Here is a 17,233-nt window from a genome sequence, read left to right as displayed (position 1 = left end):
GGAATCAGATATTTCAAGCCACATTTCGAACCACCTTCGTCTATCCTTTTGTGGATCCTAAGCGAGATTTGGTGGTGGGTCAATTTTTTTTGTGCCCCGCTGTTGACGGTAGAGAGAAACAATTGTCTTTTAAAGGTTTTCCTGTAATTCTACATATTTTGCCATGGGGCGTAGAGAAAACATTGCAGTTTTAAAGGAAATCTTCTGCAGTTCTACACATTTTGCCATGGGGCAGAGAGAAAATGTTGCAGTTTTAAAGCTAATTTCCTGCAATTCTACACATTTTGCCATGGGGCAGAGAGAAAATGTTGCAGTTTTAAAGCTAATTTCCTGCAATTCTACACATTTTGCCATGAGTTATGCCAGCTGTAAATGAGATATTGTTCTCAACTAGCTTACCTGGTTAAATTAAGGTGAAATAAAAATAAATAAAAACTGATATCTGAGTGAGAGTGACTAACAAAATCAATGGGGCCCCATGGAAGTCAGGGCCCCTGTGCACATGCCCTGCTTGCCCGGTTGGTATTAGGCAATGATTACAAGTTTAGATAACTGCCGAGACTAATTTACCAATCAATTTTAATTTGCTGACATGGCCAAGTGAGTGACTGTCAGCGACTGGCAAAACAAGATAAAAAATGCTGATGCACAAACAAATTTCAAACTTGCACTTTCTGTATTCTACTATTCTAACTCAGTAAATTGACGGTCTGACTAAGTTCCACAAAAAAAGATATACAGTATCAGTCAAAAGTTTGGACACACCTACTCATTGAAGGATTTTTCTTTATTTGTTCTATTTTCTTTATTGTAGAATAATATTGAAGACATCAACACTATGAAATATGGAATCATGTAGTAACCAAAAAGTGTTAAACAAATCAAAATCTATTTTATATTTGAGATTCTTCGAAGTAGCCGCCCTTTGCCTTGATAACAGCATTGCACACTCTTGACATTCTCTCAACCAGCTCACCTGGAATGATTTTCCAGGAGTCTTGAAGGAGTTCCCACATATGCTGACCACTTGTTGGCTACTTTTCCTTCATTCAGCGGTTCAACTCATCCAAAACCATCTAAATTGTGTTGAGGTTGGGTGATTGTGGAGGCCAGGTCATCTGATGCAGAAATCGATCACTCTCCTTGGTCAAATAGCCCTTGCACAGCCTGGAGGTGTGTTTGGTTGTTGTCCTGTTGAAAAACAAATCAAGTGTTATTGGTCACATACACATGTTTATCAGATGTTATTGCGGGTGTAGCGAAATGCCTGTGTTTCTAGCTCCAACAGTGCAATAATATCTAACAAGTAATATTTAACAATTTCACAACATATACCCAATCCACAGAAATCTAAGTAAAGTAATGTAATTAAGAATATATAAATATATGGACGAGCAATGTCAGAGCGGCATAGGCTAAGATACAGTAGAATAGAATAGAGTGCAGTATATACACTACCGTTCAAAAGTTTGTGGTCAGTTAGAAATGTCCTTGTTTTTGAAAGAAAAGCAAATAACATCAAATTGATTAAAAAAAATCTGTGTAGACATTGTTAATGTTGTAAATGACTGTTGTAGCTAAAAATTGCAGATTTTTTAAATGGAATATTTACATAGGTGTACAGAGCCCCATTATCAGCAACCATCACTCCTGTGTTCCAATGGCACGTTGTGTTAGCTAAGAAGCTAATTGATCATTAGAAAACCCCTTTGTTAGCACTGCTGAAAACTGTTGTGCTGATGCAATAAAACTGCCCATTAGACTAGTTGAGTATCTCGAGCAGTAGCATTTGTGGGTTTGATTAAAGGCTGAAAATGACCAGAAACAAAGAACTTTCTTCTGAAACTCGTCAGTCTATTCTTGTTCTGAGAAATGAAGGCTATTCCATGCGAGAAATTGCCAAGAAACGGAAGATCTCGTTCAACGCTGTGTACTACTCCCTTTACCGAACAGCTCAAACTGGCTCTAACCAGAATAGAAAGAGGAGTGGGAGGCCCCAGTGCACAACTGAGCAAGAGGACAAGTACATTAGAGTGTCTAGTTTGAGAAACAGATGCCTCACAAGTCCTCAACTGGCAGCTTCATTAAATAGTATATGGAAAACACCAGTCTCAACGTCAACAGTGAAGAGGCGACTCTGGGATGCTGGCCTTCTAGGTAGAGTTGCAAAGAAAAAGCCATATCTCAGACCTAAAGCACAGCTCCAAACTATGCAAAAATGATTTAGGGAAGTAGCAGTCAGCTGGTATTCTGTCTATAATGGAGAGGCCAGCACAGTCACCGGATCTCAACCCTATTGAGATGTTGTGGGAGTAGATTGACCGTATGGTACGTAAGAAGTGCCCATCAAGCCAATCCAACTTGTGGGAGGTGCTTCAGGATGCATGGGGTAGAATCTCTTCAGATTACCTCAACAAATTGACAACTAGAATTCCAAAGGCCTGCAAAGATGTAATTACTGCAAATGAAGGATTCTTTGATGAAAGCAAAGTTTGAAGGACACAATTATTATTTCAATTAAAAATTATTATTTATAACCTTGTCAACATCTTGACTATATTTCCTATTCATTTTGCAACTCATTTCATGTATGTTTTGATGGAAAACAAGGACATTTCTAAGTGAACCCAAACTTTTGAACGGTAGTGTACATATGAATAATTCAAAATATGTAAACATTATTAAAATGACTAGTGTTACATTTATTAAATTGGCCAGTGATTTCAAGTCTATGAATATAGGCAGCAGCCGCTAATGTACGATTGATGGCTATTTAACAGTCTGATGGCCTTGAGATAGCAGCTGTTTTTCAGTCTCTCGGTCCCTGCTTTGATGCACCTGTACTGACCTCGCCTTCTGGATGATTGCATGGTGAACAGGCAGTGGCTCAGGTGGTTGTTGTCCTTGATAATCTTTTTGGCCTTCCTGTGACATCGGGTGCTGTAGGTGTCCTGGAGGGCAGGAAGTTTGCCCCCGGTGATGCGTTGGGCAGACCGTACCACCCTCTGGAGAGCCTTGCAGTTGAGGGCAAGCAGTTGCCGTACCAGGCTGTGATACATCCTGACAGGATGCTCTCGATTGTGGATCTGTAAAAGTTAGTCAGGGTTGTTGGTGACAAGCCACTTTTCTTCAGCCTCCTGAGGTTGAAGAGGCGCTATTGCGCCTTCTTCACCACACTGTCTGTGTGGGTGGACCATTTCAGTTTGTCGTTGATGTGTATGCCGAGGAACTTTCCACTTTCTCCACTGGTGCCCCTTCAATGTAGGTGTTGGGGTGGGGGGGCTCCTTCAGCTGTTTCCTGAAGTCCACGATCATATCTTTTTTTTGTTGACGTTGAGTGAGAAGTTGTTTTCCTGACACCACACTCGTGGTGCCCTCACCTCTTCCCTGTAGGCGGTCTCGTCGTTGTTGGGTAATCAAGCCCACTACTGTTGTGTCGTCTGCAAACTTGATGGTTTAGTTGGAGGCGTGCTATAGCCACGCAGTCGTGGGTGAACAGGGAGTACAGGTGGGGGCTGTGCACGCACCCGTGTGGGGCCCCAGTGTTCAGGGTCAGCGAGGTAGAGGTGTTGTTTCTTACGTTCACCACCTGGGGGAGGCCCGTCAGAAAAATCCAGTACTCAATTGCACAGGGCGGGGTTGAGGCCCAGGGCCCCAAGCTTGACGATGAGCTTGGAGGGTACTATGGTGTTGAATACTGAGCTGTAGTCAATGAACAGCGTGCAGTGTGATGGCGATTGCATCGTCTGTGGACCTGTTTGGCGGTATGCAAACTGAAGTGGGTCTATGGTTGCCGGAAGGTGTAAATGATATGATCCTTGACTAGTCTCTTAAGTTAAAGCACTTCAGGATGACAGAAGTGAGTCATTTAGTTCAGTTATCTTTGCCTTCCTGGGTACAGGAACCATGGAGGCCATCTTGAAGCATGTGGGAACAGCAGACTGGGATAGGGAATGATTGAAAATGTCTGTAAACACACCAGCCAGCTGGTTTGCGCATGCATAAACTTGTCCTCTGCAGCAAAGGTAACTGTGGGTCTTCCTTTCCTGTGACGGTCCTCATGAGAGCCAGTTTCATCATAGCGCTTTATGGTTTTTGCGACCACACTTGAAGAAATGTTCAAAGTTCTTGAAATCTTCCAGATTGACTGACCTTCATGTCTTAAAGTAGTGATGGACTGTCCTTTCTCTTTGCTTATTTGAGCTGTTCTTGCCATAATATGGACTTGGTCTTTCACCAAATTGGGCTATCTTCTGTATAACATCCCTACCTTGTCACAACACAACTGATTGGCTCAAAGGCATTAAGAAGGAAAGAAATTCCAGAAACACCATTTTAACAAGGCGGCAGGTAGCCTAGTGGTCAGAGCGTTGGACTTGTAACCGAAAGGTTGCAAGATCGAATCCCTGAGCTGCCAAGATAAAAATATGTTGTTCTGCCCCAGAACAAGGCAGTTAACCCAGTGTTCCTAGGCCATCATTGAAAATAAGATTTTTGTTCTTAACTGACTTGCCTCGTTGAAAAAGACACAGCTGTTAATTCAGATGCATTCCCGGTGTATTCATGATGTTAAGTGAGAGAACTACATGATTCCATGTGTTATTTCATAGTTTCATGTCTTCACTATTATTGTACAATGTAGAAAATAGTAAAAAATTAAGAAAAACCCTTGAATGAGTCCACAAACTTTTGGCTGGTACTGTATATGTGTATAAACCTTTTGGGTCGGGGGCCCCCCAAGTGTCCGGGGACCCTAAGCGACCACTTTTGTCTGGTGCTGGCCTTGACCTTCCAAGGTGGTTTGAAATCAGACACAGATTTGATTCCTGGCCATGCGACTTGTGTCCAACGGTCAAATTTGATCTATTTGCCCTCGTGGTTTTTAAACTGCTATTTTACATATCTTGTTGCTTGCTAGTTAGTCGGTTGACAAGAACATGTATTGTTTACAAATTATTGAATGTGCAAGAAAGCTACCTAGCTAGCTAGGTGACTGCTGTGGCGAGCCAGAAAGGACTCGTATTGAAAATAGTTTCATTGTCCTTTGAGGCTTTTTCATTTTTAACATTCAAAGTAACTGGGAACATCCATGGTAGGCTTTGTCACCTTAGCTTGGAGAGTCAGCGTTCCAAAACAACAAAGCAGCACCCACCCGTAGCACGCGCTCCACCAGGTATATTTCACTGGTCACCCCCAAAGCCAATTCCTCCTTTGGTCACCTTTCCTTCCAGTTCTCTGATGCCAATGACTGGAACGTATTGCAAAAATCACTGAAGCTGGAGACTCATATCTCCCTCACTAACTTTAAGCACCAGCTGTCAGAGCAGATCACAGAACACTGCACATAGCTCAGCTGTAAATACCTCATCCCCATACTATTATATTAGCTCTACTTGCACATCACTCCTGTTTAATTGCTAAATTGTAATTATTTTGCCACTATGGCCTATTTATTGCCTTACCTCATTTGCACACTGTATATACACTTATATTGTGTTGACTGTGTTTGATTATTCCATGTGTAACCCTGTTTGTGTCACACTGCTTTGCTTTATCTTGGCCAGGTCGCAGTTGTAAATGAGAACTTGTCCTCAACTAGCCTACCTGGTTAGAAAGGTGAATTTTTTTTTCTTTAAAGACAGATGTGAGCATGAGGCCTTGCAGTGTGAACAAGGCTCCAGTGCACTGATCTAAAAGGCAAAACCGATCCATTGATAAGCTGTTCTATAGTCAAGATGCTTTGGGAATATGGGCCTAGAATCCTAAGGCCATCTGCTGCGTTTAGACAGGCAGCCCAATTCTGCTAATTTTTCACTCATTGGCCTCTTGACCAATCCGATTTGAAAAAAATATGTAGCGATTGGTCTAGACCAATTAGTGGAAAAAGCAGAATTGTGCTGCCTGTCTAAAAGCAGCCATATAATTTGTGTGAATTGGCACCTGATAATTTCTCATCTCTGGCTTTTTGAAATCAGAACAGGTGCTGTGGCAATCCCGTAGCGCCTGCCCAACTAGATGCTTAAGCATTGCAACCAGTGGTTGTGTGCCATGTCATCAACAGTGCTGTATGGTTAGCTGATTTGTTAAATACATAACCAGGCATTTTAAGATCTGGCAGGCATCTTGCAATGTAGTCAGTGAGGAACTTTCCTCAGAATGCCCTGTAGCTTACATGCTCAATCAGGAACCTTGGGACAGAGTCACATTAATCCAGGATGTGATGTCTGGCTACGCAAACACCAATACAGACCAAAGACTAAGCTAGGAAATGTCAGTTGGCAGCTACAGGCCCTCACTTTTTTAACAAATGAAGGCAATATTTCAGATTACTCTAGCATGTAGTGCATAATGGTGAAGACAGAAAGTCAGTCGAAGTAGCATTAAATCATTTATTTTTCAAAGATATTAACAGGCATCTCTTGAGATATCGTCTCAGTGTTGTGGTAGTCCCTTCACTGGTTGAGTTCGCCAGGAGCAGATGTGGTGCTTATGTCACTTTGTTGTAGGGTCATCCTCCTTGTGTGCTGGGACATCAGGACCGGCACCAACCTCAGTGAGTTGGAGTGTGCTGCTGCTTGGAGCAATTCTATTATGGGCCACCACGACAAGCGCCTTCCAATTCTAGAAATTGGATAGTGGACTGGGAACATATCCCTTGTTTATGAAACCACATCAAAAGCAGATATTTAAAAGTGATACTGGCAATTGCCATGTGCAGGTTGACATTTATTGAGACTATTGTCCTGGAGGCAGAACTGAGCGATTTCCACTAGATGTGCCAGATGGAAAGTCAAAATTGGCTACATTGTAACAATGTATGCTTTTAATTTAATGTTAGGCATTAGGGTTGGCAGTGAGGTTAAGGTTTAAAAATCATATATTACTTTGTGGCTGTGCCAGCTAGTGAACATTCTGTGGAGCCATCCCAATAAGTGCTAACCTGCTTGCCATGTGCAGGTTATTTCCCTCTAAAATAGCAGTACCACCATCCCATACATACCCTTTCAATAGGTTCCAATCTCATACTGATCCTCCTCTTCACCCAGACCCTCTTTCTCTGTGGTAACCTCAAGGTCTCCAATGGGCTCAGGTGTAGGAATCAACTCAGGGTCTGGAGTGGCCTCACGCTCTGAGAACAGACGATTTAGCACAGAGCCTACATGCAATTATCATTCAATCAAAACAGTAACGTACTGTCATTAGTTGGGTTGTTGGGTCCGACCCTTGGGCCCAAGGGACTAACCTCATTTTGGGATTGGGCGAAATAAGGTCCTGGAATTAAATGTAACAGATTAACACAGCCAGTGTTGGCAGAATTGCTAGCCTATAGGGACAGGAAAAGACAGGTGTCCGAAGTGGCACCCGATGGCCTACAGAGTGCACTACTTTTGACCAGTGCATCATGATCTGGGCAATAGTCTAGACATCCTGGTTGCCTCCCACACATTTTAAAAACTGGCTTTACACTTCTGTACGTACCTGAATGCGAGTTTGGCATAGATGCCTAGGTCACTACCGTAACCTGTGTCGTTGATCCAACCCTCTCTGCCTAGTCAATGCCATTTTACCTGCTGTTGTGCTAGCTGATTAGCTGTTGTCGCACCTGCTGTTTTAGCTAGCTCTCCCACTCAACACCTGCGATTACTGTATGTCTCTCTCAAATGTCAATATGCCTTGTATACTGGTTGTTCAGGTTAGTTATTGTTTTAGTTTACAATAGAGCCCCTAGTTCCACTCTTCATACCTCTGATAGCTCCTTTGTCCCACCTCCCACACATGAAGTGACCTCACCCATTACAGCCAGCATGTCCAGAGATACCCCTCTTATCATCACCCAGTTCCTGGGCTTACCGCCGCTGTACCCGCACCCCACCATAGCCCCGTCTGTGCATTATGCCCTGAATATATTCTACCATGCCCAGAAATCTGCTCCTTTTATTCTTTGTCCCCAACGCTCTAGGCGACTAGTTTTGATAGCCTTTAGCCGCACCCTCATACTACTCCTCTGTTCCGCGAGTGATGTGGAGGTAAACCCAGGCCCTGCATGTCCCCAGGCACCCTCATTCGTTGACTTCTGTGATCGAAAAAGCCTTGCTTTCATGTATGTCAACATCAGAAGCCTCCTCCCTAAGTTTGTTTTACTCACTGCTTTAGCACACTCTGCTAACCCTGATTCCTTGCCATGTCTGAATCCTGGTTTAGGAAGGCCACCAAGAATTGAGATTTCCATACCAAACTATAACATTTTCCGTCAAGATTGGCAGTTCTAAGGGGGAGGAGTTGCAGTCTACTGCAGAGATAGCCTGCAAAGTAATGTCATACTTTCCAGGTCCATACCCAAACAGTTCGAACTACTAATTTTAAAAATTACTCTCCAGAAATAAGTCTCACTGTTGCCGCCTGCTACCGACCCCCCTCAGCTCCCAGCTGCGCCCTGGACACCATTTGTGAATTGATCGCCCCCCCATCTAGCTTCCGAGTTTGTTCTGTTAGGTGACCTAAACTGGGATATGCTTAACACCCCGGCAGTCCTACAATCTAAGCTAGATGCCCTCAATCTCACACAAGTCAAGGAACCCACCAGGTACAATCCTAAATCTGTAACCAAGGGCACCCTCATAGACGTCATCCTGACCAACTGGCCCTCCAAATACACCTCCGCTGTCTTCAACCAGGATCTCAGCGATCACTGCCTCATTGCCTGTATCCCCTACGGATCCGCAGTCAAATGACCACCCATCACTGTCAAACGCTCCCTAAAACACTTCTGCGAGCAGGCCTTTCTAATCGACCTGGCCCGGGTATCCTGGAAGGATATTGACCTCATCCCGTCAGTTGAGGATGCCTGGTCATTCTTTAAAAGTAACTTCCTCACCATTTTAGATAAGCATGCTCCGTTCAAAAAACAAAACAAAAAAAAAAAGCAGAACTGCAGACCTGACTGCCCTCAACCAGCACAAAAACATCCTGTGGCAGACTGCAATAGCGTCGAATTGTCCCCGCGATATGCAACTGTTCAGGGAAGTCAGGAACCAATACACGCAGTCAGGAAAGCCAAGGCCAGCTTCTTTAGGCAGAAATTCTCATCCTGTAGCTCTAACTCCAAAACGTTCTGGGACACTAAAGTCCATGGAGAACAAGAGCACCTCCTCCCAGCTGCCCACTGCACTGAGGCTAGGTAACACGGTCACCACCGATAAATACATGATTATCGAAAACTTCAACAAGCATCTCTCAACGGCTGACCATGCCTTCCTCCTGGCTACTCCAACCTCTGCGAACAGCTCCGCCCCCCAGCCTGTCCAGGTTCTCCTTTACCCAAATAGCAGATGTTCTGAAAGAGCTGCAAAACCTGGACCCGTACAAATCAGCTGGGCTTGACAATCTGGACCCTCCATTTCTGAAACTATCCGCCGCCATTGTCGCAACCCCCATTACCAGCCTGTTCAACCTCTCATATAGTCTGAGATCCCCAAGGATTGGAAAGCTGCCGCAGTCATCCCCCTCTTCAAAGGGGGAGACACCCTTGACCCAAACTGTTACAGACCTATATCCATCCTGCCCTGCCTATCTAAGGTCTTCGAAAGCCAAGTGAATACAGGTCACTGACCATCTTGAATCCCACCGTACCGTCGCTGTGCAATCTGGTTTCCGAGCCGGTCACGGGTGCACCTCAGCCACGCTCAAGGTACTAAACGATATCATAACCGCCATTAATAAAAGACAGTACTGTGCAGCCGTCTTCATCAACCTGGCCAAGGCTTTCGACTATATCAATCACCATATTCTTATCGGCAGACTCCGTAGCCTCGGTTTTCTAATGACTGCCTTGCCTGGTTCACCAACTACTTTGCAGACAGAGTTCAGTGTGTCAAATCGTAGGGCATGTAGTCTGGTCCTCTGGCAATCTCTGGGGGTGCCACAGGGTTCCATTCTCGGGCCGACTCTTTTCTCTGTATACATGTATACATATATATATATATAAAATCAATGATGTTGCCCTTGCTGCGGGCGATTCCCTGATCCACCGCTTACGCAGACGACACCATTCTGTATACTTCCGGCCCTTCCTTGGACACTGTGCTATCTAACCTCCAAACGAGCTTCAACGCCATATAACACTCTTCCGTGGCCTCCAACTGCTCTTAAACGCTAGTAAAACCAAATGCATGCTTTTCAACCGTTCGCTGCCAGCACCCGCATGCCCGACTAGCATCACCACCCTGGATGGTTCCGACCTAGAATATGTGGACATCTATAAGTACCTAGGTGTCTGGCTAGACTGTAGACTTCTCTCCTTCCAGACTCATATATCAAACATCTCCAATCAAATCTAGAGTCGGCTTTCTATTCCGCAACAATGCCTCCACTCACGCCGCCAAACTTACCCGAGTAAAACTTACTATCCTGCCGATCCTCGACTTCGGCGATGTCATCTACAAAATAGCTTCCAATACTCTACTCAGCAAACTGGATGCAGTTTATCACAGTGCCATCCGTTTTGTCACTAAAGCACCTTATACCACCCACCACTGCGACCTGTATGCTCTAGTCGGCTGGCCCCCGCTACATATTCGTCGCCAGACCCACTGGCTCCAGGTCATCTACAAATCCATGCTAGGTAAAGCTCCGCCTTCTCTCAGTTCACTGGTCACGATGGCAACACCCACCCGTAGCACACGCTCCAGCAGGTGTATCTCACTGATCATCCCTAAACCCAACACCTCATTTGGCCACCTTTCGTTCCAGTTCTCTGCTGCCTGTGACTGGAATGAATTGCAAAAAATAAAAATATAAAAATAAATAAAAATAGCTGAAGTTGGAGACTTATCTCCCTCACCAACTTCAAACATCTGCTATCTGAGCAGCTAACCGGTCACAGTCTATCGGTAAATTACCTAACTCATCCCCATACTGTTTATTTATTTACTTTTCTGCACACCAGTATATGACCATCTGATCATTTCACTCCAGCGTTAATCTGCAAAATTGTGATTATTCGCCTACCTCATGCATTTTGCACACAATGTATAGACTTTATTTCCACCGTGTTATTGACTTGTTAACTCTGTTGTCTGTTCACACTGCTATGCTTTCTCTTGGCCAGGTCGCAGTTGTAAATGAGAACTTGTCCTCAACTAGCCTACCTGGTTAAATAAAGGTGAAATAGATTAAATAAAATACTCTAATTCATACAAAATAGCTAGCAAGATGGATATCAGGTATTTTTAATGAGTGCATTATGCAAGTGGCTAGTTTGCCTCAACTACCTTCACTAAAACCACTGCAAAGGTATTCCCTGCAAAATTTGGTTTCAAATCATGACGTTCTGCCTCGTGATTTGTTGGGAGAAGTTGCCAAACGAGTCAGTCATTGAAACCAGACCCTAGTCACTGCTGTTGCCTAGGGTTGGGTTCTCAAGACTACCTGTTCAAAGGTAGTGCACTACATAAGGAATAAGATTGCCATGTCAGAGTCGAATTACCTCTCTTGAAGTCAATGCCACGCCAACGACTGCCAAGTGATACGGGCTTCCTGTCCCCTGTTGAGGCAGGGAAGCCAGGTATATCGATACCTCCACTCGTCCGTGGAGATAAAGGTGTACTTTTCTGTTTACTTGGGAGGACAATCATGGGGCCCAAAGTAGTATCCTGGTCCCATACTAAAAGGACAACACATTAAACACATACATTTGCAGTCAAGACACAATTTCCATATTGGAGAAGGTCCCGCCCCTGCAATGTGTTTTGAGAAGGTGGTGATGGAATAGAGGGATTAAGATGTCAAATACACCTTTCTTGGCCTTCATCCCAATACTCCAATTGTCACCAGAGGCTGGGGGTTTGTTGCGGTAGACACGAGGTTCAAGTTGGCTACCATTTAGTCTTGGACTGAGGGGACGTTGTGTTGGAGCTTGATCAACCCCCTTCTGTCTACTCAGGCTTGGACAACGCCCACATAGCAAATCATTCTCATCAGCAGACCTCCATCTGAAATGTGTGAAAGATCTACTCATGGACCAAGAACACACCACTTTTTTAAAAAGCTATGGTTATTCCAGTGAATAGGTCACAGCCCAGTAACAGTAGCTAAGGAAATGTGACTTATCCCACCTGCCATCAATGAAGGAGCACACCTTGTTGCTAGGCTCTGCACGGTCCATGACAGGGACTGCCATAAGGTGGCAGGTGATGTACAGCTGTGAAAAACAGGATAAGCAAAACAAAGATGCAGAATCACAGTAGCCTACATAATGTCTGTAAATTATGTTACTGTAGAATAATGTAACTACAGTACGCATAATGGCCTCTACAACATTGTTTTTATTAAATACCGCCCTCACCTCTGCCCTGTCCTCCTGGTAGAACCTAAAGGCATCAATGTGGAACCCGAGCTTGTTGTCCTGGGTCCTACGCATGAAACCAGAGCGGGAACCAGGCAGCTGGGAATCCGTCAAGCACCTGGAGGGAGATAATATTAAGAAGTCTAAGAAAATAGTTGACTATAAAAATGGTGGAAGCTCTCAAATGGCATATTCTATCGTTCTCTACGGGCCAGCCGGATAATAGTCATTCTAAGTCTCCCCCCCCCGCTTACCCATCACTCTCAATGAAAACATATCTGGGGACAGAGTTGCTATCAGGGTCCAGTGTGGCCACGCAGCTGCTAACAAAGACCCTGAGCCTGGTGTGGTGAGCAACCCTGACAGACGCCTCAATGTTGATGGGATCACCCAGGAAGTAGACTCCAGAACCCCGCTCATAGAGCCAGTCACCTGGAAAGGAAATGGCAGTAAAGACAGACCTGCAAGCGGTGCGTTTCAAAGTTACGAACACGAGTCGCTATTAAAACTACCACGGAAAGAACATATTGTCAATAGGCGCTCAACTAGTGATCATCTAATAATGGATTAAAATGAGGGCCACGATTAGGAGGCAAACTGTATAACGTTGCAGATAGAAGTGTCCCCAATAACAGTTGTCTGATGTGATTCCGTATTTTGCATGTCAGAGGGGCATGTATGCTACATTGTACATTTGTATCTGCCTGCGGCTATGGACCTGTCCCAGACCGGCTGGTTTCAACTCTAGAGACAGCAGGAGCGGTAGAGATACTCTCAATGATCGGCTATGAAAAGCCAACTGACATTTACTCCTGAGGTGCTGACCTGTTGCACCCTCGACAACTACTGTGATTATCATTTGACCATGCATGAACATTGTTGCCAGGTTCTGTTATAATCTCCAGCCAGAAGAGGACTGGCCACCCCTCAGAGCCTTTCCTAGCCACCGTGCTTCTACACCTACATTGCTTGCTGATGTAAGGGCTAAATAAATCAATTTGATATCTGAACATTCAATTCACGGGTTATATCAAGCTTCTGGGAGAGCGCCATTGTATCCTTTTGATTTATTATCTGAATGGTCAACAAAATTGTACCCTGCGAAATGCAGCCCAGGATGTATATACCCACTTGTCATAAGCTTCAATGAGAACTGCAGGGTGTCTTCAGCAGACACTGTGGCGGTGAAAGGGATCCAGGTCGGCTGGAGAGAAGAGCTGTCCAAACTGTACTTCCTGAAACAGAAAGTACAGACCGGTAAATACACCAATAGGTCAACGCAGGATTTTTATGACCGTCATACAACAGTATAGCCTAAACTCACCTTTCATAATGACACTCAATTGGGATTACAGCACCAGTCATTTGAATAACGCCATCTGGTGTGGTTCTGGGTGTATATCTGAGGAGGTTTGCGTAGATCAATGAGTCTTCGTTCAGCTGTGGAGTCACAAAGCAGCATTTAAGAGAAGGTTGTTTCAAGAAGTCAACTACTGAATTTAAAAAAATATATATTACCATGTACTTGGTTCCGCAGTCTGAAAGTGCTGCGAATATTCTGTACTCATCTCCGGCTGCTGAAGCTGTAGCCCTACACGGCTCTTGGTCTTGGTACTGTTCAACTCCAAGTCGCAGGTCATCCACGTCGATTAGATTACCGAGATTAAACAGATCAGCCTTCACTACTATCTCCATGTAGTCTGAATGGCACGTCACAGCGACAGTTTCTACTCGAACTGGCCTTGAAACTGTTTGTTGGAGTGGAGGCTGTTTAAAGCGTGGACGATTGTCAAATTGCGGTGTTCGCCTTGGAAGTTGTTGCCATGTGTCAGTTCTATAAGTATATGACAAAGCAGGAGAGATTAAGAAGTTTTCCACAAGTAAAAACCAAACCAGTTGCTTGAACAATAACCTGAGCGTGTTTGCCATCATGAGTCCCATGCCAACAACTAATGTGACTCTGTAGGTTAGAGGACAGCGTGCCTCTGCTATGCTACAATTGATGAAACTGAGGTAGCTTTTAACAACCAACCAGGCTGCACACCTGGGCCAGATTACGCCCCTAATTTGGCCTTGCATCTGATTAGTCAAGATCTTTAATTGGCACGCATGTTCAAATCAAATCACATTTTATTCTTTCACAAACACATGGTTAGCAGATGTTAATGCGAGTGTAGCGAAATACTTGTGCTTCTGGTTCCGACAGTGCAGTAATATCTAACAAGTAATCTAACAGTTCCCCAACAACCTCAACTAATACACAAAAATCGAAAAGGGGTGAATGAGAAAATGTACATATAAATATAAGGATGAACAACGGCCAAGCGGCATAGGCAAGGTGCAATAGATGGTATAAAATACAGTACATAAATATGATATGAGTATTGTAAGATATGTAAACATTATTAAGTGGCATCGTTTAAAGTGACTAGTGATCCATTTGTTAAAGTGGCCATTGATTGGGTCTCCATGTAGGCAGCAGCCACTCTGAGTTAGTGACTGCTGTTTAGCAGTCTGATGGCCTTGAGATAGAATCTGTTCTTCAGTCTCTCGGTCCCAGCTTCGATGCACCTGTACTGACCTCCCCTTCTGGATGGTAGCGGTGTGAACAGGCAGTGGCTCGGGTGGCTGTTGTCTTTGATGATCTTTGTTTGCCTACCTGTGACATCGGGTGCTATAGATATCATGGTGGGCAGGTAGTTTGCCCCCGGTGATGCGTTGTGCAGACCGCACCACCCTCTGGAGAGCCTTGCAGTTGAGGGTAAGCAGTTGCCGTACCAGGCTGTGATACATCCTGACAGGATGCTCTCGATTGTGGATCTGTAAAAGTTAGTCAGGGTTTTTGGTGACAAGCCACTTTTCTTCAGCCTCCTGAGGTTGAAGAGGCGCTATTGCGCCTTCATCACCACACTATCTGTGTGGGTGGACCATTTCAGTTTGTCGTTGATGTGTATGCCGAGGAACTTTCCACTTTATAATATAATAATAATATATGCCATTTAGCAGACGCTTTTATCCAAAGCGACTTACAGTCATGTGTGCATACATTCTACGTATGGGTGGTCCCGGGAATCGAACCCACTACCCTGGCGTTACAAGCGCCATGCTCTACCAACTGAGCTACAGAAGGACCACTTTCTCCACTGGTGTCCCTTCAATGTAGGTGTTGGGGTGGGGGGGCTCCTTCAGCTGTTTCCTGAAGTCCACGATCATCTCTTTTTTTTGTTGACGTTGAGTGAGAAGTTGTTTTCCTGACACCACACTCGTGGTGCCCTCACCTCCTCCCTGTAGGCTGTCTCGTCGTTGTTGGTAATCAAGCCCACTACTGTTGTGTCGTCTGCAAACTTGATGGTTTAGTTGGAGGCGTGCTATAGCCACACAGTCGTGGGTGAACAGGGAGTACAGGTGGGGGCTGTGCACGCACCCATGTGGGGCCCCAGTGTTCAGGGTCAGCGAGGTAGAGGTGTTGTTTCTTACGTTCACCACCTGGGGGAGGCCCGTCAGAAAAATCCAGTACTCAATTGCACAGGGCGGGGTTGAGGCCCAGGGCCCCAAGCTTGACGATTGGAGGTTGGAGGGTACTATGGTGTTGAATACAGAGCTGTAGTCAATGAACAGCATTCTTAAATAGGTATCCCTCTTGTCCAGATGGGATAGGGCAGTGTGCAGTGTGATGGCGATTGCATCGTCTGTGGACCTGTTTGGCGGTATGCAAACTGAAGTGTGTCTATGGTTGCCGGAAGGTGTAAATGATATGATCCTTGACTAGTCTCTTAAGTTAAAGCACTTCAGGATGACAGAAGTGAGTGCTACGGGGCGGCAGTCATTTAGTTCAGTTATCTTTGCCTTCCTGGGTACAGTAACCATGAAGGCCATCTTGAAGCATGTGGGGACAGCAGACTGGGATAGGGAATGATTGAATATGTCTGTAAACACACCAGCCAGCTGGTCTGCGTATGCTCTGAGGACGCGGCTAGGTATTCCGTCTGGGCCAACAGACCTGCGAGGGTGAACACGTTTAAATGTTTTACACACGTCGGCCACGGAGAAGAAGAGTTGCGCCTCAGTTCTTGTTAGTGGCTCGCGGCGGTGGCACTATATTTTCCTCAAAGCGGGCAAAGAAGGTGTTTAGTTTCTCTGGAAGCGTGACGTCGTTGTCCGTGACGTGGCTGGTTTTCTTTTTGTAGTTCGTGGTTTCCTGTACCGGCATTTCGCTTGTTTGATTGCCTTGCTGAGGAATAACTACACTGTTTATATTCAGCAAATTCCCAGACCTTTTTCCATGGATAAATGCGATGGTTTGTGCTTTCAGTTTTGTGCGAATGCCGCCATCCATCCACAGTCTCTGTTTAGGGTAGGTTTTAATATTCACAGTGGGTCCAACATCTCCAATGCACTTCCTTATAAATTCACTCACCGAGTCAACGTATAGGTCGATGTTATTCTCTGAGGCTGACCGGAACATATCCCAGTCCGCGTGATCAAACAATCTTGAAGCGTGGATTTTGATTGGTCAGACCAGCGTTGAATAGTTCTCGTCACTGGTACATCCTGTTTGAGTTTCTGCCTATATGACGGTAGGAGCAAGATGGCATCGTGGTTGGATTTGCCTGAAGGGAGGGCTTTGTATGCATCGCGGAAGTTAGATAAGCAGTGGTTGAGTGTATTACCCCTGCGCAAAGTGCAATCAATATGCTGAAAGAATTTAGGGAGCCTTGTTCTCAAATTTGCTTTGTTAAAATCTGCAGCCACAATAAATGCATCCTCAGGATATGTGGTTTCCAGTTTACATAGAGTCCAGTGAAGTTCCTTTAGGGACATATTGGTGTCTGCTTGAGGGGGAATGTACACAGCTGTGAAGATAACTGAATGAGAATGATCTTGTAAGGT

The 17,233-nt window shown here is 44.8% G+C and overlaps 1 protein-coding gene across 2 annotated transcripts; it reads right to left on the bottom strand.

Moving 5' to 3' along the window:
• Positions 1–6,375: 6,375 nt before the first annotated feature.
• Positions 6,376–14,350, bottom strand: LOC118371163 (zona pellucida sperm-binding protein 3-like). 2 transcript variants are annotated; one of them, XM_035756495.2, is made up of 10 exons: positions 13,862–14,349; positions 13,668–13,783; positions 13,475–13,578; positions 12,598–12,775; positions 12,344–12,461; positions 12,114–12,199; positions 11,794–11,990; positions 11,486–11,662; positions 7,001–7,129; positions 6,376–6,640 (listed from the first exon to the last, which is right to left on the bottom strand). In XM_035756495.2, the coding sequence occupies exons 1-9, from the start codon at positions 14,282–14,284 to the stop codon at positions 7,005–7,007; spliced, it is 1,524 nt and encodes a 507-aa protein (XP_035612388.2). In that variant the 5' UTR covers positions 14,285–14,349; the 3' UTR covers positions 6,376–6,640; positions 7,001–7,004. The 2 variants fall into 2 exon arrangements, with proteins under 2 accessions (XP_035612388.2, XP_052326124.1); XM_052470164.1 differs by lacking the exon at positions 6,376–6,640 and having other exon boundaries at positions 7,057–7,272; positions 13,862–14,350.
• Positions 14,351–17,233: the final 2,883 nt, after the last annotated feature.

This window comes from Oncorhynchus keta, chromosome 19, assembly GCF_023373465.1.
Source record: "Oncorhynchus keta strain PuntledgeMale-10-30-2019 chromosome 19, Oket_V2, whole genome shotgun sequence".
NCBI lineage: Eukaryota > Metazoa > Chordata > Actinopteri > Salmoniformes > Salmonidae > Oncorhynchus > Oncorhynchus keta.
Note: the sequence above shows the minus strand (reverse complement) of the source record. Positions and strands in the feature narration are given on the sequence as shown.

Bases quoted from the DNA above. Each gene is read 5' to 3' on its own strand.
- LOC118371163 (XM_035756495.2), bottom strand. From the start codon at position 14,284: ATGGGACTCATGATGGCAAACACGCTCAGGTTATTGTTCAAGCAACTG. The intron at 13,784-13,861 runs GTAATATATATT...GTGACTCCACAG, and splicing joins ACTGCGGAACCAAGTACATG to CTGAACGAAGACTCATTGAT. The intron at 12,200-12,343 runs GTGAGGGCGGTA...TGTTTTTCACAG, and splicing joins ACCAGGAGGACAGGGCAGAG to CTGTACATCACCTGCCACCT.